This window comes from Lepidochelys kempii, chromosome 5 (assembly GCF_965140265.1).
Source record: "Lepidochelys kempii isolate rLepKem1 chromosome 5, rLepKem1.hap2, whole genome shotgun sequence".
Taxonomy (NCBI): Eukaryota; Metazoa; Chordata; order Testudines; family Cheloniidae; genus Lepidochelys; species Lepidochelys kempii.
The window spans coordinates 76,357,565-76,378,149 of record NC_133260.1 but is presented as its reverse complement, the minus strand read 5'-3'; the positions used below and the strand labels follow the sequence as shown (position 1 = coordinate 76,378,149).

General features: G+C 41.7%; 1 protein-coding gene across 4 annotated transcripts in view; it reads right to left on the bottom strand.

Moving 5' to 3' along the window:
• The window catches only part of HSD17B4 (hydroxysteroid 17-beta dehydrogenase 4), a 118,986-nt gene that overhangs the window by 85,105 nt on the left and 13,296 nt on the right, over window positions 1-20,585 (bottom strand). For all 4 annotated transcript variants that reach the window (XM_073344781.1, XM_073344778.1, XM_073344779.1 and 1 more), the window contains exons 3-10: window positions 18,311-18,418; window positions 17,640-17,699; window positions 13,855-13,876; window positions 13,700-13,746; window positions 12,737-12,821; window positions 11,042-11,229; window positions 2,839-2,930; window positions 784-808 (exon numbers count right to left, since the gene is read on the bottom strand). In XM_073344781.1, the coding sequence (XP_073200882.1) occupies window positions 784-808; window positions 2,839-2,930; window positions 11,042-11,229; window positions 12,737-12,821; window positions 13,700-13,746; window positions 13,855-13,876; window positions 17,640-17,699; window positions 18,311-18,418 (627 nt within the window). The remainder of the gene's footprint in view (window positions 1-783; window positions 809-2,838; window positions 2,931-11,041; window positions 11,230-12,736; window positions 12,822-13,699; window positions 13,747-13,854; window positions 13,877-17,639; window positions 17,700-18,310; window positions 18,419-20,585) is intronic.

Here is a 20,585-nt window from a genome sequence, read left to right as displayed (position 1 = left end):
ACAGGCTGCTAATGAAGAGGAGATGGCTTCGGGTCCATCCCATTAGAACACTGGTCAGAGCTGTTCAAAAAAATTTCAAAATTCAAAATATTTCAGCTAAAAATAGGGACAAATATTTCAGGAAAGTTTTCAAAAGAGAATCTCATTTTTCAACCAGCTCTAATGTGGCTGATATTCAGCCACGTTGGAGAATCTTTGTACATTTTTTAAAAATAATCATGCATTTTTGTAAGTTATAAGATGACTAGAGGAAAAGAAAGTTAAGACATCTTTATACACTGGATTAAGTTGCTCTCTTGCTCATGAGCCACTGAATGTTGAATAGAGGCCCCCAGGTGTTGTCCTTATCTTTATTATACATACCTTTATGTGTATTCACTTAGCAGTGAATACACATAAAAACAGATTAATAGCATGTGCCTCCAGCGTAAATGAAGACTACCCCTTGTGTTCATACACACTTTTTAGCTCTTGTAGCTAACATTACTAAGCCTCTTCAGCTAGTGTAAGTCAACACAAGTCCATTCAAATCAAGGGAATAGTGCCTATTTATACCAGATGAGGATCTGACACACATGGATTATGGCACTCATTTCCTCTACTAAAATCTGCCTCATCCATTCAAAATATGCAGCCCACTAGAGACCAACAAAATTCTACCTCTAGAAAAAGCTATCTTTATCAACAGTCATTGTAGAAGAGAGAATTTGCAATTATATTAGATTTTGTTTTCATTAAAAAAAAAAAATCTAAAATCAACCTTCTACAACACAAACTACTTACATTTACCAATCCATCCGGCTCCCACCTGCCAAGTGGAAAAAAAAAATTATCTGACTTCATTACAGCAATCAGTCAAAGTTTTAATGTTGGAAACAAGCAAAACTATTCTCTAGAGGGCCTTTGTATAGGTGACAACACAGCGACCTGGCATATAATTAATTATAATTAGTGGTATTTTTCCAAAGAACTTTCTACGAAGCCTGGGTGTGCTAGCAGTATGAATAAGATGTCAATAGTTGTTTGGGAAACAGACAGCCCTATATCGGTGAATCCCATCAATGGCCTGCCTACCTAGGACTATAACTCATTTTACTGAAGAATCACTGTTGGACTCTATGGAACTGCTGCTCACATAGAATGCTCCTTTGTGGCATCATTTTGCCTGACTGGCAGAGTCAATGGAGAACTAATCAACATGGCAAACACCTTCCACAGGATAGTATTACAGCTCAGGAGCAGACTGGAATTCTAGTCATTTTCTCTCATTAGAGACACTGAAAATGAAGTGAGAAAGAGAGAAAAAAGAAAGGAAAAGAAAAGGACTGGCTGGGTAAAGATATTTAAAAGATGGCACTTCGAGGGGAACAGAAGAAGAGAAGAAAGAGAAGAAGAACATTAGCACACTTTAAACTATCTAAGCCACCATATTCTAAAACTAATACCTCACACACATTGTGTTGGAGAGATTCAGAGCTAAGTCACACTAGCTTGAGGCCCGCGTGTGGCACAGAGACTGCCCTGACCAATGACCTAGCCAACTCTCCTTCATACATCATACACTGCAAGGCAAGGCACAAGCCCATTTATAAGAAATATTTGCAAGATCTTAATTCTAAAAATGTGGTCAGCCTATGCGCTGTCAGATGGGGATTCTAAAATGTGTCTAAGTGACTTAAGAGAATAAATCTCTGACTGTCAATGGAATTTGTGCTTTTAAGTCACTTACACATTTCTGAAAATGCCATCATTTAAAGAAAAACAAACATAAGCTATTGATGCCACCAAACAATCTTTATTTTAATAAAAAAAAGAGGCTTGAAGAGCATGCCTCAAAGCACCCCAGAATCAGAAATCTTTGATCCCTTCTAGAAGTTGGTCTGTGTGCACCTGTTTCACACATTAATTGTGAAAACTCCCCCCTTTCTAAAAAAAGCACTGATGCAACTACATCAGACATGACAATAAAACTAGATCTTTTCTAGGATTTTGATTTTTGGGAGAGATGCAACCCCACACGTACGTGCACCTATCCTACACAAACAAAATAATTACAGATAGAAGTCAGTCACAAAAACATACAAGAGACATGCAGCTGTGCTGGAAAATAACTGTGCTATTGTTTTCAAAGGGAGAGTATCAACCTGAATTATGCCCCTTTTTACAAATGGAGTTAGAACTCGCTTCAGGTTCCAGAGCTGATGCTGAATTCCTAAAATAAAGCCAGTTAACTGTGTCTGCACATTGAGAAAACATAAAAAGGATCCTGTGTATAGTCTGTGAATAACTTTTACTCCCAGCATTTTTTTTCGGGCAGAGAAATCAAATGTTCTCTATATTTCACGATCTGTTATCAGAATAAGAGAAAGTAGAGGGCAGGAATATGGCCTGGTGCACCATAAGGGAAAGGGGGATGGAAGGGATGGCCAGTGCTATAAACAGACAGATCTATTCTGCAGGCTGCCAACACTGGGAATTTACAAACCTTTTTCTCCACATGAGATGGAGCAATATAAAGATTCCCCTCACGATACAGCTACACTAACAAAAATTAATGCCACAAAAGAATATTTTACTACTAACATTAACGTTTAACTACTTTACTACTGACCAGCATATCTGGCACATGTAACAAAATAAATTTTTGGTGCTACCCTTTCTACTGGGTACGTAGTATGACACTGTTTCATTCTTATCACAACAGAATGCCACCACTTCAAAGAACACTGCAGCTCCAGAAAAGTGACTAGAACTGCACTGGGTTACAAAAGAACATAAACCTATTGCATGTTAAAATAAATAAATAAATAATAATAAAAAAAGCAGCAGCAGCATCACCTCAAAGAGACCGCCATTCTCCTGACACCTCTCATGGCAAAGCCAAAGTACTAAGGGAGCCACATACTCTGGTTTGAAAGCATCCACCAGATCTGGAATAAATTGAAAAAACCAAACACATCAGTATGAATACATAATCATTCAAATACTTCATTCACCAAACCCTTCTCTATCATTCATTTCTACCCACTTTCTGGAAGGAATGATCAAATTCACTGTAATCTGAATGAGTTGTGTTGCATATCCTTTCCATTTTTGTCTTCGTAAATGTTACTTTGTTTCAGTAGCACTAAGAGAGATCTCTAGCTGTTCTATAGATAAAAGTTAGATGATAATTTCAATACAAAATCCCAGGAGAAGGGCTTGGAACGTTTAACGGTACAGGTGTTTCCAAATACCCTCAGTGTCATAAATATAAAGGGAAGGGTAACCACCTTTCTGTATACAGTGCTATAAAATCCCTCCTGGCCAGAGGCAAAACCCTTTCACCTGTAAAGGGTTAAGAAGTTAGTGTAACCTTGCTGGCACATGACCCAAAATGACCAATGAGGGGACAAGATTCTTTCAAATCTGGAGGGGGGCCGGGGGGAGACAAAGAGTTCTGTCTGTCTGTGTGATGCTTTTGCCGGGAACAGATCAGGAATGCAAGCCTTACAACTCCTGTAAAGTTAGTAAGTAATCTAGCTAGAAAATGTGTTAGATTTTCTTTTATTTACTGACTTGTAAAATAAGCTGTGCTGGAGGGAACGTGTAATCCTGTTTTTGTGTTTTTTTTTAAACTTAAGGTTTTGCCTAGAGGGATTTTCTATGTTTTGAATCTGATTACTCAGTAAGGTATTTACCATCCTGATTTTACAGAGGTGATTCTTTTATTTTTTCTTTAATTAAAATTCTTCTTTTAAGAACCTGATTGATTTTTCATTGTTCTTAAGATCCAAGGGTTTGGCTCTGTGTTCACCTGAACCAATTGGTGAGGATTATTATCAAGCCTTCCCCAGGAAAGGGGGTGTAGGGCTTGGAGAGCGGGATATTTTGAGGGAAGATGTTTCCTAGTGGTCTCTTTCCCTGTTCTTTGTTTAAAATGGTTGGTGGTGACAGCATAGGGTTCAAGGACAAGGCAAAGTTTGTACCTTGGGGAAGTTTTTAACCTAAGCTGCTAAGAATAAGCTTAGGGGGTCTTCCAGGCAGGTCCTCACATCTGTACCCTAGAGTTCAGAGTGGGGAAGGAACCTTGGCACTCAGTGACACACAAAAAAGGTATATTTTTAAAAATAATGCCCTTTTTAGAATTGTTTCACTAAGGCAAAGGCAGACAGAACTCCATCAATATCTGACCAATAGGACAGAAAAGAAGCATTCTCTGCTGCAGGGCAAATCAGCATTATCAAACTTCTAAAAAGAATAATTTGACATTAACAGGCTGAATTAAGGCAGCTGTAGCAGGCTGTTCACTTTCTTTTATTTTTCTCTGGTATTTACTCAGTTGTGTTGCAATGCACTGTCATGTTCTATATTTTTTCCCCAATAAAAAGTCGCAATGTACACAGCTCTTGTATATGGGGATTGCCTACCCTGCACATCATCACAAAATGTGTTCTTGATTACAAACTAAATAAATATAGACTATTTAAAGCAGTGGTCTCCAACCTTTTTATGCCAAGATCACTTTTTGAATTTAAGCGCAACCCAGGATCTGCCCCTTCCCCGAGGCCCTGTCCCTTCCCCAAAGCCTTGCCCCGCCCATGCCATCCCCCTCCCCACCCCGTCAATTGTTCTCCCCCACCCTCACTCACTTTCACCGGGCTGGGGCAGGGCGTTAGGGTTCGGGAGGGGATGTGGGCTCTGGGCTGGGGCCGATGGGTTTGCAGTGTGTGGGAGTGTGTGCACTCTGTGCTGAGCCTGGGACAGAGGGTGGGAGGCAGTGAGGAGGGCAAGCTCTAGGAGGGAGTTTGGGTGCAGGAGTGGGTTGCTGGCTCTGGGAGGGGGCTCAGGGCTGGGGGGTGCAGGAGGAGGTTTGGGTTGCTGGCTCTGGGAGGGGGCTCAGGGCTGGGGGTACGGCCTTCTGCCGGCAGCACTTACCTCCAGTAGCTCCCAGTTAGTGGTACAGCATAGCTGCCACTAAGGCAGGCTCCCTGCCTACCCCGGCCCCACACCACTCCTGGAAGGCGCCAACATGCCCCTGTAGGGGGCACATGGCTCTGTGCACTGCCCACCTCTGCAAGCACCACCCCTGCAGCTCCCATTGGCCATAGCTCCCCATTCCTGGCCAATGGGATCTGCGGGGGTGGTGCTTGCAGGGAAGAGCAGTGCCCGGAGGGAGACCCCCGCCCCTCCACCCCCAGAGCTGCTTTCAGAAGCAGCATGGGGCCGGGGCAGGCAGGGAGCCTGCCTTAGTGGCATCCCCACTATACCACCAGAGATTGTGATCAACGGGAAGATCCTCTAGGATCAACCGGTCAATCACGATTGACTGGATGGTGACCACTGATTTAAAGGATTACTAAAATAACACAACTGAAAAATTGTGCAGTTGACAATCAATCATCTCCCTCTCCATTCAGTGTGATATATATGGATCAGAAAAATCAAAAATAGGTTTCACACATTTTTACAAAACACACATCCTTCTGCCTAGTATTCATAGGCCATCCTATTAAAAATGCAATACTCTTATTAACTTTCCACACACAACGAATGGGCAAATGAATTAAACAAAACCGGCCTTACAATACTTCGGAGACAGCAAATCATTCAAGCAGTCCACTATAAAATGAACAATAGACTAAATCTTAGATACATCAAGAGGAGTCTACGATACAAACTATAATTAAGGCTGTGAGTTGGTCATGGATTCTGTGACCTCCATGACTTCTGCAGCAATCGGTGTGGCTGGCCTAAGGGCCGCCTGAGCTGCAAAGGCAGCCACCTAGACCAGCTACACTGGCCGCTACTGGGGCAGTCTTGGCCACCGCGCACCCCTCCCCCAGAAACGGTAGGAGTTTGGGTGTGGGACAGGGCTCAAGGCAAGGGGCTGGGGCACGGGAGGGGATGAGGGCTCTGGGCAGCGCTTGGCTCCGGGGCCTCCCTGGAAGCAGCGACATCCCCCTCCCTCAGCTCCTAGCGGACGGCTCCACATGCTGCCTCAGCCTGCAGGCACCGCCCCTGCAGCTCCCATTGGCCATGGGCAGAGCTGGCGCTCGGGGTGAAGGCAGCGTGTGGAGCCATGTAAGGAGCCTGTCAGCCCCATTCCACCCCCTGCCAGAACCAGCGGGCGTTCGGGGCTGCGTGCTGCCGCCCCCCCCCCCATCAGCACCAGCGGGGGCCCCAGGCTGCGTGCTGCCACCGTCGCCCCTCCTCCAGCACCAGCGGGGGTCCTGGGCTGCGTGCTGCTGCCAGTTGCCCGCCCTCTGGCAACAGCAGGGGTCCTGGGCTGCTCACCCCCGAAAGCACCAAGATTTAGTGTCAGGGGTATATAGTACAAGTCATGGACATGTCACGGGCCATGAATTTTTGTTTACTGCCCGTAACCCGTCCATGAGCTTTACTAAAAATACCCGTGACTAAAATGAATAACTATAATAATGAGTAACTATAATCAGCACTGGTTCACTTCTCATTTGTTTGTTACTTACAACCTAACAATGCACATGATGTGGTACTAGTGGGGGGTCTGTTACAGACCACTGAATTAAACCAGAGAACAGGATGAATTATTCCTTAAGCACCTATCTGTAATGTTTGGAAAGAAAGGTTGTTACGGGAGATTTCAATCTGGAAGACATTACATTGTTACAGTTTCTAAAAATTGTAGATGATAAATTTCTAACACAAAAGTATTGCACCCCACATGAGGTAATGATTTTGGACGTCACTGTGGGAAATAAAGATGAATTAATCGCTGGACTGGAGGTTGGTGATTGCCGAAGGACCAGTGATCCTGATCCAATTACGTTCATTATGGGCAAACAAAGGAGAGTTCTTATCGGTAATAAATTATATATAAAGTATAAGCCCACACACTGCTTCAGAAAGGCAAATTTCCCAAGGCTAAGGAAAATTATAAGTAAAATTGATTGGAGAAAACTTGGACAGAAAAATGTGAATTAAAATTGGGAGTTCTTTTAGAATAGTTTGTTAGATGGCCTAAAATCCTTAGTTCCACAATCTGAAAAAGGGCAACTCTGGCTAAAAGACCAAACTCAGGCAATGGATAAATAAATGCAGCAATTAGAAATAAAAAAGAAATATGTAACAATGAAAAAAAGGAGAAATAGGTAACATTATAAACTGGAAGCTATCAAGTGCACAAAATGGATAAGAGAAACTAAGACATCAAGGAAAACATCATAGGTGGCAGAGCAAAGGTTGGTAAGAAGGAGTTTTTAAGTACATCAGGAACAAATGAAATCCCAGCAATATCATAGGCCAATTACTAGATGAAGATGGTAAAATTGTTAATAATGATGTGAAAAAGGCAGAACTGTTCAATACATATTTCTGTTCAGTATTTGGAAAGAAAAAGGATGATGTATTTGTATCACAGCTGGATGATAAAGAACTTTCCAGTAATCGAGGACATTAAACAACATCTACTAGTGATAAACCCATTTTAAACCAGGAAGCCTGGATAAGTTGCACCCAAGGGTCCTAAAAGACTTGGCTAATGAGATCTCTGCCCACTGATGTTCATTTTTAAGAAGTCTTAGAACACCCAGGAAATTCCCGAAGACTAGAAGAGGATTAATGTTGATCCAATATTCCAAGAGACACAAGTATAAACTGGTTAGCCTGACATTAATCCCACGCAAATAATGGAAAAGATGGTCTAGGATTCAATCAATGAAGAACAGGAATAAAACTAATGCCAGTCAACATGGTCTTATAGAAAATATGTCTTGTCAAACTAACCTGATTTCATTCTTTGATAAAGTCTGGTTGATACAGATAAGTACGCAGACGTAATATATTTAAACTTTGGTAAAGTATTTGACTGAGTACTGCACAACATTCTGATTAAAAAATTAGCACTATGCAATATCAATAAACTGACTAACTAAGAGCAAATGAATACAAGCCATATTTACAGAATGAGGGACTGTGTCCTGGAAAGAAATGACTCTGAAAAGTATTTAGGGTTCATAGTGGACAAACAACTCAACATGAGCTCCAAATCAGTAAGCAGTAGTATGGACATGATTTTTACTTCTCTATAAGACACTGGTAAGATAAACAATAGACTACTGCGTATAGTTCTGGCGTCCAAATTTTAGAAAGAATATTGAAAAACCGAAGAGAGTGTAAAAAAGAGCCACAAAAATCATTTGAGGGTTGAAGAAATTGTCTTACAGTGAGCTCTTTAGGTCTTTCAATCTGTTTAACATATCAAAAAGAAGACTGAGGAGTGATAACTGCAGTGTGCAAGTATCTTCACATGGAGGAAAAAACGGATATTAAATGGCTCTTTAATTAAGTGGAGAAAGGTATAACAAGAACCAATGGCTAAAAGCTGAAGCCAGACAAATTCAAATTTGAAATAAGGCACACGTTCTTAACAGTGAAGGTGATTAACCATTGGAAGAAGCCTACCTAGGGAAGCAGTGGGCTCTCTCTCTCTCTCTCTCTCTCTCTGTGTGTCTTCAAATCAAGACTAGAAGCTTTCCTGGAAGGTATGCTTTAGCCAAACACAAGTTACAGGACTCAATACAAGGTAAATTGGGTGAAATTTCATAGCCTATAATATACAGGAAGTCAGACTAGATGATGTAATGGTCCCTTCTAGTCTTAAACTCTGTGAATATCATCATAGGAGGGCACAGCAGACAAGTTCAGTTCTGCAAAAGAATGATGAGACACAATAAAGGCAATTCAACTTTTGAGAGACTAACTGTGTCAGAAGAGATACCACTGGATCTTCTAGAAGGATTCAGAGTCTATGTATGCCAAATTTTAAAAGCCGTGCACTGGTTTCATACAGTTCCATCCTCAAATACTATGTTCTGGTGGGTCTGGCACACTGTTAGTTCCTAACGAGAATGTGATGATTCCTTCTGAATGCTTTGAGGGAAAAAGCTAAATATTACTGGGGGCGGAGGGGGAGACATACTTTCAAATTAATAAAGAGAACGCTGCACTTAAAAAAATAAAACAAAACAAAACATTAGTACTTGGGCATTGTGATGGGGCAGCTATCCCTCACTGGCAGAAAAGGGGTAAAAAGCAGCCCTAGGGAGGCAGCCAATTAGAATGGGGCTATGAGGAGCAGCCAATCATTGGCCAGCAGGCTAATATAAGGACTAGAGGCAGAGCAGAGATCAGTAGCTCACTGGAGCTTGAGGGGTGAAGACCAGGCTTCTAGAAGGAGGAAGGAGCGCCAGCACCTGGGACAGAGCAGTACTGCAAGCAGGGACTGGGGGAGCTAGAGAGAGCTCCTGGCTGGCTGCTAGGGCCTGCAGGCTGAGGCCCTGAGGTAAGGACAGAAAAGGGTGCTGGAGCCACATAGGAAGTGGCCCTGGGACAATGGACTGCAGTTGCCACTGAGGGAGCGGCAGAAGGTGGGGAACACAAAGTGTGGCACAGCCAGAAGGCAGCGTCACTGAAGAGGACGCGTGGGTCCCGGAACAAAAGTGAAAGTGGCGAGGCATCACCAGAGGAGGACGCCACAGACAGCAGAGCTAATTCCCATGACAGCTGTCAAGAGGCGCCACCGTGGTCAGTCCTACCCTGTCACAGCCATCTAAAAGCTGATATAAATAGCCAATTTCTGGCATGTTTAAAAATTGGGCTCGCAGTTCCTTACATTACTACAAAGTAATACATCTTCTGGGGACAGTTCCATGTCCTGTGTTTTGCAGACTACATCACCATAATGGTCCCTTCTGGCCTTAAAACTCTATAACTCTTAGTTCTCCAAGTTTTGCCTACTTTTCACTTATGTGGAGACTAACAAGAGTAGTCTAAGTAACTAAACTGTATCAGAAAAACTTCAAGCAACCCAAAGCTCTGACCTCATCTTTTCATTTATTTATTCACCATCTTCTTCAAACCCCTTCTCAAAACATTTTCCTGTGTAGTCTTTCAGACAATCTATAATATTATTATATTAGTATAATCCAGTATAAGTTTAAGTAAGTATATGGTATGTAAAGGGTGCATCCCGCTAGTTGCTGTGTGTTATGTCAGACTTATCTGCTTTCCCCCATCTCCTGTTTAATTTACTCAGGTCAGCTTTGTCTATTCCATATTTTGTGAAACATGTACCACACTGCAAACAAACAGTAATATTACAATAAATGCAAACACCACAAATACAGCCCTGGTTCAATACCTACTGAATAAAATGGGGATCTTTCAACTGATTTCAGTGCATGCTGAATGAAGCCACAGTCACAAAGTTTCAGCGCATAAAATAATTCTAGTGAATCATAAAGGCTGCTAGAGCTCTCTTCTAATGTCTTACTTCCTTACAGCATAGAATCATAGAATATCAGGGTTGGAAGGGACCCCTGAAGGTCATCTAGTCCAACCCCCTGCTCGAAGCAGGACCAATTCCCAGTTAAATCATCCCAGCCAGGGCTTTGTCAAGCCTGACCTTAAAAACCTCCAAGGAAGGAGTTTCTACCACCTCCCTAGGTAACGCATTCCAGTGTTTCACCACCCTCTTAGTGAAAAAGTTTTTCCTAATATCCAATCTAAACCTCCCCCACTGCAACTTGAGACCATTACTCCTCGTTCTGTCATCTGCTACCATTGAGAACAGTCTAGAGCCATCCTCTTTGGAACCCCCTTTCAGGTAGTTGAAAGCAGCTATCAAATCCCCCCTCATTCTTCTCTTCTGCAGGCTAAACAATCCCAGCTCCCTCAGCCTCTCCTCATAAGTCATGTGTTCTAGAACCCTAATCATTTTTGTTGCCCTTCGCTGGACTCTCTCCAATTTATCCACATCCTTCTTGTAGTGTGGGGCCCAGAACTGGACACAGTACTCCAGATGAGGCCTCACCAATGTCGAATAGAGGGGAACGATCACGTCCCTCGATCTGCTCGCTATGCCCCTACTTATACACATGAAACTGGAAAGATAATTTATTATAAATAGACAGGAAAAGAGTTTCAGAAGTGTAAAGCAATGGAATGTTTCAACTGGTGAGAAAACTGGTTGTGCTCCAACTCTCAAAGACTCAATTCTCACAGAGCTCAAGTTACTTACCTTGTGGCATGATAGCCTGAGTCAGCCTCGACCCAGCAGTAGGTGCAATTGTGTTACTGTGGATGTTGTATTTTCTGCCTTCAATTGCAAGTGTATTTGAAAGACCCAAAAGGCCAAGTTTGGCAGCACTGTAGTTTGCCTGACCAAAGTTGCCATATATTCCAGCAGCTGAAGAAGTCATAATTATTCTTAAAGAGAAGGAAAAACAGAAAATTAATAGTTTCTAGAGGTTGCCAGGTTAAGTGTTGCAGCCATTTTTGGCTTCTGACAATTACACATCCTGAAACCATAAGAATGGTAATTCTGTAACATCTCAACATGTCAAAATGAACGTTTGGATAATTAAGAAGCAATTTTTTTTTTTATGTGTTGGAGTGATGCCAAAAATGGCACAAATACTGAACAGTAATGCAAAGGGAATTAAAGGTGCTCAGCACCTCTCAGGATTTGGTCCCATATTAGAACAGAAATAGCAGCTTGCAACCACTGGCATAATGGCACAACTATTCTGTAAGAACTAGGGAGGGCACTAATGGAATGTATGTTTGCATTTAACCACATATTTCATATGGAGATATTTTTACATTTTAAAAATAGCTTTGACAAACAGAAAATTTTGCTAAGTTAAAAACTGTTTTCTCCTACCCCCTACCTAATCAACAGCACTACTCACATGCTTAAAGTTAGACACAAGTTTAAGTACTTGGCTGAATCAGCACCTAATGCGTGCCACATACATGTCGCCTTTTTGAGCAGTTAAAAACGAGTCCCACCATAACCAGTCCTGATTCTGATCTGAATTACATGGAGTGTGCATCTACAGTAGCTGCACTGACTTAACGAGAGTCACTCCAAGTTAACACAAGCGTAACTGAGATAAGAATCTGTCTCAACATCATTCCAAATTGCTATATCGACATGGTTTCACCATCTTCAGTCCAAATAAAGGTGCTTTGGTTATGTTAAGAGAGTCAATGTGAGAAAAAGCTAAAAAGTGTACAGAAGCAGACATTCTGCAAGTAACACGTTTCTACACATTATGTGAAGATACATTTGGTTAATAACACTAACATCATTTGGTAATAAAAGTGATTTACAAAACAGAGCAAAAGAAGAATTATGTCATATATACAGGGATGCAATTCCCAAAATTATGCCCAACAAGTGGGCAAAATATTTTGCTACCAATCTCTCCTTCTCACTTCATACTCAGCCACTGAATGCCATTTGGTCACAGAATGAAGCACAAACTAATTTAATCTTCAACTTCTAGGTGGATAGGACTAAACAGCCAGATTGACAAAACACCAGGACAATCATTACAAAGAATACATATAAAGGTGAAAAATATACATCTATCTGGATGTAATGTGAACTGATGGCACCACTTCAGCTATGGGAACATACAAGGCAGAGCACACACACAAATCTTCACAATAAATCTGGAGATGTTTATTGAAAGACAAAAATAACTTTAAAAAAAAAAAAAAGTTGTTCGGATGTTATCCACAGAGTGTGTGTAGGAGAAGGCAGGAAACAAAGGGATGTCAACCTCACACATTTGGGCACAAAGTGATTATTTCCTTCCCATTGACTAAAGGGGAGCAAAAATGATCAAGTAATCCACTGCAGCATCAGAAAGCTCGTGTTAATCTCCTGTTTGCTGATGAAAGAATTAACCTTATACAGTTTTACCTTCCAAACTTTTGATTTTTCATATGATTCCATGCAGCTCTGGTGACCAGGAATGATCCCTTCAAATGAACTCTATGAATTATATCTACAATCAAATTAATTGAACAGACATTTGATTATTTTCCCTTTTGTGGCAAAATAAAATATGCAATTTCTACTTCCTCCGAGAAAAAAAAAGGAGAGGCCCATTGAGCTTCATCTCATTTCATTTACACTCAGCTAATTTGACCACAGTCTGGACATCTGCACTGTATTTTTTTAAACTCATTTTGAAATGCTGTGGGATGGGCATTTGAACTGATTAGGCTGGTCTTCTCCCTGCTCCCCTTCTTGTCCTGTGAGCCCCTCTAGCACATGGAGCTCATGGTATCACAGACCCCTTGTGCTTAAGCATAACCAGGGGCTGTCTTTTTCTGCGGTTCTTGCCTCTTACTGGCAGTCTTTTGGGGACTTAACTGGGTGCTCACTTCCCATCACTTCACTGAGGGGTATTTGCTTGATGTCCTGTTCCGACTGCAACTGGGCACTGCAGCTTCACACCACCCTTCCCTTGTTATAGGTTTTAGGTATTGCCTGTCTTTCTGGGCGTTGAGGGTTTCAGGGTTTTCTCGGGGTTACAAATGCATTTTCCCACGTGGGTCTTTCCTGACAGCCTCTGAACCAGGAGGTCTGGTTTTAGGAGTATTTTTTTTTTCTTTTCTGAGATGGGGGCGACATTTGCATGAGTCCAGTGTGGACTGCAACACTGACCCAGTGTGAAAGCTGATAACGAATTAAGCATCTTGGGGCTGAGATTTGCAGGCCAAGCGTGAATCTCTAAGGTCAGGTACAAACAGACCCACCCCCAACCCATGCCCCTCACATTTACTTAACTAGTGAAGAAAAGGAGTACTTGTGGCACCTTAGAGACTAACAAATTTAGGTTTCTAGACACTAAGTCAACTACAAAGTTAATCGACTTACCCCAGTCTTCATCACTTATCCTAGCAAATGAACGGTCCCTCAGAATCCTAAAATACATGGTCAGGAAAACAAAAAAGGAAGGTGAACATGTATTTAAACAAAAGGATTAGAATATGGTACAACAATGGGGAAAAGCTATCTTCATATTTACTTACCCAGCATTGTTTATAACAATATCTGCAAAGAACACAAAAACAAAACATTTTAAGTATGAACGAGTATGAATCTGCACCTTCTTTAACTCTGCTCCTGCTTTCAAAATCTATGTTATAAGCACTCACATGCAGTTTGTTGTAATTGTTAAATAGTCACTCACTCATATTGACTAGGGCTGTTCCAGAATTGGGAAGTGCATGGCTTTCCTTATGTTTCAAAGTATTTTGGGACATGTAGTCCCAGTTTGTCACAAGCTGCAGTGAAGCCTCATAAGTTGACCCAGGTGTTGAGGTGACAGCACTAATCACTGATGGGAAGGTGCCATAAACCAGCCCCCTACCTCAGTGACATCATGCTCAAGTTTGTATTGATGAGACCGCCCAGATCAATGATGCTACTTGCTACAAATTCTGAATTACATGATTTATGGTAACAAAAAAGCTGGAATACTCCAGAACTCAAAGTGGGTGGCACCATGGAGAAACAGTCAGAAAGCCTGTAATGTAACTCAGACCACACAACCAACAATAAGGCAAGAAAGGGAGCTTCAGAACCACCCACTGCCCAGGTTTCTGTCCTGCACATGCTACCCTGAGCATAAAGAAATGCGGACATCAGGGCAGGAGGGAGAAATATACAGAAGGGGAAAACCATATAGTTTAGGGGGAAATGGAACATAGAGAGAAAACAGAGGGAGAAGATGGAAAATAATAAAAGGATTGAAGAAAACAGTAGGAAGAAGGAAATGGCTGGAAATAAAAGGAAAGAATGAAAACAGAAGACAGAAGTGGGAAAAGGGGGCAAGAGATAAGTGAAGAAATGGAAGAAAAATTAACACACAGCTTAATGCTTTGTTGAGTTTTATTTGCTTTTGTTCTTATCCATTGCTCAGCTCTGACCAAATACCATTTCCAGGTACTCAGCCAAAGTAAAAAGTTAGATAATGATTAATACTGACAAGCATTTGCAAAACACAAACTTTATTAATTAAGGAAATGTTTGGGACCTTTTACTCTCTGTAGCACCACAACAGTCTATTCTTCACTAAGGTAAGGCAAAAGTAAAGAGAATTACTCAAATGTTACTGAGCATCTTTAACTCTTTATGAATCTCTTCAACATTCTTTCAATTCTGTTCATCAGGGATTAGATGACTAGCAACATAATGTCATGCCAATAAGAAAATAAACAGCATGATAAAAGAAAACAGATCAAAGTTTGCTCTCTGTTTATGTGAACCAATAATTCTGTCCTTTAGATTTGCCAGAGCAAGTCAGAACTATGCTTCCTTGAACTATTTTCAGCAAAAGGGCAAGACAGACATTGTGGAGTAGACTAAGTTATTAAAAGCAAACATAAAACAGAGCCAAGAAAAAAGTGAAATGATACCCACTTCCTTTAGACTACATATACCGTTTAAAGAAGAACGCTGAACAATCAAGATTTAAGGAACAAGTCACCATGCTTTAGAAGTATATTTTTTCTGTCTTGGAATGCAAGTTCTCTTTTACCCTGGAATAATGATAAACTGAAACGACAGTCCAGCCTAGAATATGGGTTATCAGAGATTCAGCAATGCTAAGATATCTGGGTTGTTGTGTTAGTTTTCCAAGGTGTAGGTCTAATATTTTGTAGTGTTCTACAATGACAGTTGTCAAGTGTCTGGTGTAATCTTTGAGGGGACAACTTGGTGATAAAGTAGAGGGGACTGATCTTCACAGAAATGGAGATCTACTGGGGAACCATAAATAATTGCAAACCATTATTTGCCAACTAACTTTAGAGAAGACCTGTAAGGAAGGTCAAAAATTGGGTAATAACTTGAAGGACCATATTACCTGATATATGCTTATTTTTAAGTGGAGCAGAGAACTGGAGAGAGTTGAATTCTCATTTGTTGGCTTCTGTTTTTTGTTTGTTTGTTTTGGAAGGGGAAGATGAAGAGTGATGTGTATAAATAAATTCACCTTCTGTTATGTTACCACATTCAGTGTTTATATTAACGGAACAACAATCACCTTCAAAGCCAGTCAGGTTCAAAAAACTAAATCATGTAAGTTCCAGGTTGTAAAACTTCTCCCAAGTTTCCCTGACAAATGTTGTGAGTCTTAAAATTACTTTTTAAAAAAATAAATAAATATGTATTTCACCCTCCTGTTTCTCTGTGAAAGAACCATATTAGTGAGGGAAACTCTGAAATTGATTATACTGTCAAATGCACAAATCTTTCAGTTATAATTAGGTGTTGCTAGAAATAATAGTAAGTGAAAAATTTTCGCAAGGAAATACTATTTCTAAACCATTGGTCTCCCTTTAATAAATGGTGTAAGAGCAGAAACATGCTACCTAGGGTGACCAAATGTCCCGATTTTATAGGGACAGTCCCGATATTTGCGGCTTTTTCTTATATAGGCACCTATTTTCCCCCACCCCCGTCCCGATTTTTCACACTTGATATCTGGTCACCCTAATGTTACCTTAAAACAGAGACATAAGGGGAATCAGAGTTCCGTTCTTCCCTATGTAAAAAGAGAGGTGATGACAATGTTATAATAAACTTTTATATATTCCTGACAAATTCAGCCCCTACAGAAGTCATCCATAATGACCACAGTGCACATTATGGAGTGGGTACTGTTGTCTGTCTTGTAGAAAAAAGTGTGTGGCCCCTTTAATGGCCAGACAGCAAGAATGACTGGCTGAGGCAGCTTCAGACCACGTATGTGTGGGGATGCTGACCAACCCCCCCAAGTGAATGGAAGAGACAGGGGGACTATTTAGGTCCACGACAGTGCAGGAAAAGCCCTCTTTTACCTGGACCAGGCGGAATAGCATCCACCCTCCCATCCTTGGAAGTAGCTAAATAGCAGGTTTTGTCATGATCCACTATGGGCATGAAACTACTCGCTCCTTTCTCCGGGGCTGGGAAGGACTTTTTCCCCTCACTGCCAGATTAGCCAAGGCAAAGTGTGGGGGTTTTCTGCCTTCCCCACAGGGGGTTGGGAGCTTAGCTAGGATGAACATGAAACAGGGATTGGGCTATGATATCATAACTCATAACGTAATCAAGGAGCCAAAATTTGGTGCGGGTACTCCATAGGGAAAGGTGATGGTGAGCAGATAAAATGAATTGGTAAAGGATTTCAAGGGGTTATTCTTTAAAGGAACAGAAACAGGGGAAGATTCAGGGCTCCTCTGACTGGTACAGAAGGGAAACACACCCCCTCCCTCCTTTATAGCCCCCCCTTAACCTTCATTCAGGGTGGCAGGGTCCCAGCAGTGGGTTGGCTGGGAGCAAGATGGGTAAAGAGGGAGAGCTGACAGCAGCCCATCCTGGTATGTTTAAATGATTATGGAATTACCTGCACTATATACTTGTATCAGCTGGGCACTCCCAGACATTTAGGAATAAAGCTGCGGCCTAATTATACCACATCCAGTGTGTCCTGTCGTTCTTCCGGCATAGCCGGACAACACTTATTTACAGAAAAAGATGTACTGTCATTTACACATATTCAAGGAATAGTGTTCCTTCCATAAACACTCTAAATGCTCAAAATAATTACTTAGATAAAGCTTGCAATTTTATTTTATACTAGCAAACTGCTAACTTCTAGTTACTGGGAATGGCTTTTTTATTTGTTTGGGACTACAGAGAGTAGAACACCACAATCTTGAATTTAATTACATTGAATTTCCTGTACATGCTATCACTAATTCTCGATTGTTAACTGCACAGTTTAAGATGACTTTGCATTCACAAACAAACAAGTTAATAATTGTACCTATCCTCCCAAAAGCTTCAAGGGCTGACTGCACAAGCTTCTCACCAGCCTCCACTGAATCTGTAAACAAAACAGGCAGTGATGTGATCTCCAAATAAAATCATTTATTTGTTACACAGCCACATATTACTGTATACAATGTACTTCTAGGATGTAGATAACCACATAGAGTGTGATACATTTAAAAAGAAAAAGTGAACTGCTCATATGAAATCCCCATAGGGTAAAATGAAATTTTAGCCACTGCAGGCAATTAGACCACTGCAGTTCCTGCACAAGCCAAACAGTGCAGCATTTTATCATTACATGAAAACCAAGAAGCTAAACCTCACTAAAAACAGGCAGTCTAGTTTCTATGTTGGCTAAATGATAAGCTTGCTAAGTCACAGAAAAGACTACCTTTTTTCGGGATGGGGGTTGCTCCCCCTTCCAGCATACCAGTGCCAAGAGTTCAAGTGACTAAGATCAGAGATTTCATTTTAAGATGCTTTATATCTCCATCTCCCCCAGCCTCCGAACAACGTTTTACCTCATTGAATGAATTAAATTACTAATAGTATTGGAGTAGTCCTTTGTCACAAACTGTTACCTTTTCATTTAGTAACAGTACGTACTACTGTATTTCCATAAATGAAGTGTCCCTATTAAATCTATTATGGAAAATAACATACCATAGTTAGCTACTGCTTTTCCTCCTTTCGCTCTTATTTCTTCAACAACTTTGTCAGCAGCTGAGGAGCTTTTGCCATGTCCTTTGGAGTCACCTCCCAGATCATTCACTGCGGAACACAAAAAAGAAATTCTTGATCAATCGATACTCATATGTTTCACAGTCTCTTCTCATCCGGCAGCCACTAAGGTTTCTGGTATATGTTATTAATGAGATACACTGCAGGTGATTTCTCCTGGCAATCTAAGTTATTTGGACGAGAGTAAACAGTCTGACATTACCGCAGGGATGGGCAAACTTTTACGCCTGACAGCCACATCAAGGAATAGAAATTGTATGGTGGGCCATGAATGCTCCCAAAATTGGGGGTGGGGTGTGGTAGGAGGTGAGGGCTCAGGTTGGAGGTGCAGGCTCTGGGGTGGGACTGAGGATGAGGAGTTTGGGGGTGGAGAAGGGTGCTCTGGGCTGGGACTGAGGAGTTCAGAGGGGGATCAGGGCTGAAGCAAAGGTGCGGGAAGGAGTGCAGGTTCCGGGCTCTGGGATGGAGATAGGGATGAGAAGTTTGGGGTGCAGGACCGTGTTCCGTGCTGGGATAGAGGGATTTGGAGAGCAGGAGGGGGATCAGGGCTGGGACTGGGGGCATGGGGAGAGGCTCAGGGGTGCAGGCTCCGAGCGGCGCCTACCTCAAGTGGCTCCCGAAAGCAGTGGCAAGTCCTTTCTCCGGCTCTTAGGCATGGTGCGGCCCCCGACCTGGCACCCCAGCAGGAGCTCGTGGACCAGCTTAAAAAAGGCGCACGGGCCAGATCCGGCCCACGAGACATAGTTTGCCCATCTCTGCTCTACTGGATTAGGTGGAGTCATTTCATAACATTCCATACAGTTCCTGAGGGCACATCTACACAAACACTTATTGCCATATCTGCTGACAGTGGGGACCCAGAGTGAGGGCAGCAGCTTCAGTAGATGTTACTGAGCATGCTCAGTACAAGCCAAGCAGCATATCTGAGGGGAGGGGCATATAACCCCCGCTGGCCCGTGTGTCATCTCTGCTAAAGTGTAAATCTACAGTGCTAGAGCATGCTGCACACTGTCCACGTGGACTCCACCGCAGTACACAAGAAGTACCCTAGTGCGTTTTAATGTATTACTCTTTCAAACAGCAGCACATCAACACGCACTAAGGAACTTTTTGAGTGCAGCAGCATGGTCCACACCAATAGTTAGACCACAGCCTACTGAAGTGCTGTAGATTTAGATTTCATTAAACTTTCTCAGGTCATTTGATGTAGTTTGCATGTAACAGCATACATAAACTGATAGTTTCTCCTTATTCAGGACTAACTACGCAGAGCTGGGTAGTACCTCAGTGGAAAGCCTTGAATGCAAAACTTCCCAAAATGTGAAAATCCAGTGGCCCAAGAGTATTTGCTGGTGCTCTTTGAAAAGCTGCATGGTCACATGCAACAGCTATTACAGACACATGGAGTGCATTTGAGACCATTCTACAACTTTATTCACAAATCTGTATGAGCTAGGGTTTATATTTTAGGTCCCAGGGTGAGTTACAGGGTTTTCTGCAGGAACTAAAGCCACAGGGTGGTGTGACAGTCAGGGTCCAGACACCCCAAAAGGAGAAGAGAAGGTTTAAACCCCCAAAATAAGCAGTTAAAATCAACAGATTGTATACAGTGTTATTGTATCCACAAAAATAGCTCAATTTCGGTCTTTTACGAAAGCTCATTTTTTGAAAGCTTGTTCTTGTAATGTACTAAATATAATAATCATGAGATATGTATACAAGCTATGGTTATGACGTTACCTATCTGCGTACACAGAGAATTGTGCTCTTAAACTTCAACTCCACCACACATCAGCGAGGTGAGCAATTGGACAGAAAGAGGTACCTCCCAAGCCTGCTATTTACACAAAAGCGGACTCAAGTAACAATCCACTGTACAACCCAGGAAAAGACAAATCATTGGTCCTTAGAGTTAATGGAAAGACACCTGGGAATTTTCCTATTTTGAATATCTACAGTGACTAAAGAAAAACAAAAAACAAAGACACCTTGCAAACCCTTTTTAAAAAAAGAAGAGATTGAAAGTGAAATCTATCCAGAAACTGAGGGACAAGACGCTAGGTGTGAAAGAGTCTGTGAAACAGTGGATGCTCACTGTAGCTAGGTGGTATGGTGGGAAACTGTTCAAAGGAAATAGGTAAATTGTATTAGAAAAGGGATTTTATCTAATACAGAACTGGAAAGACTGATGCATCTT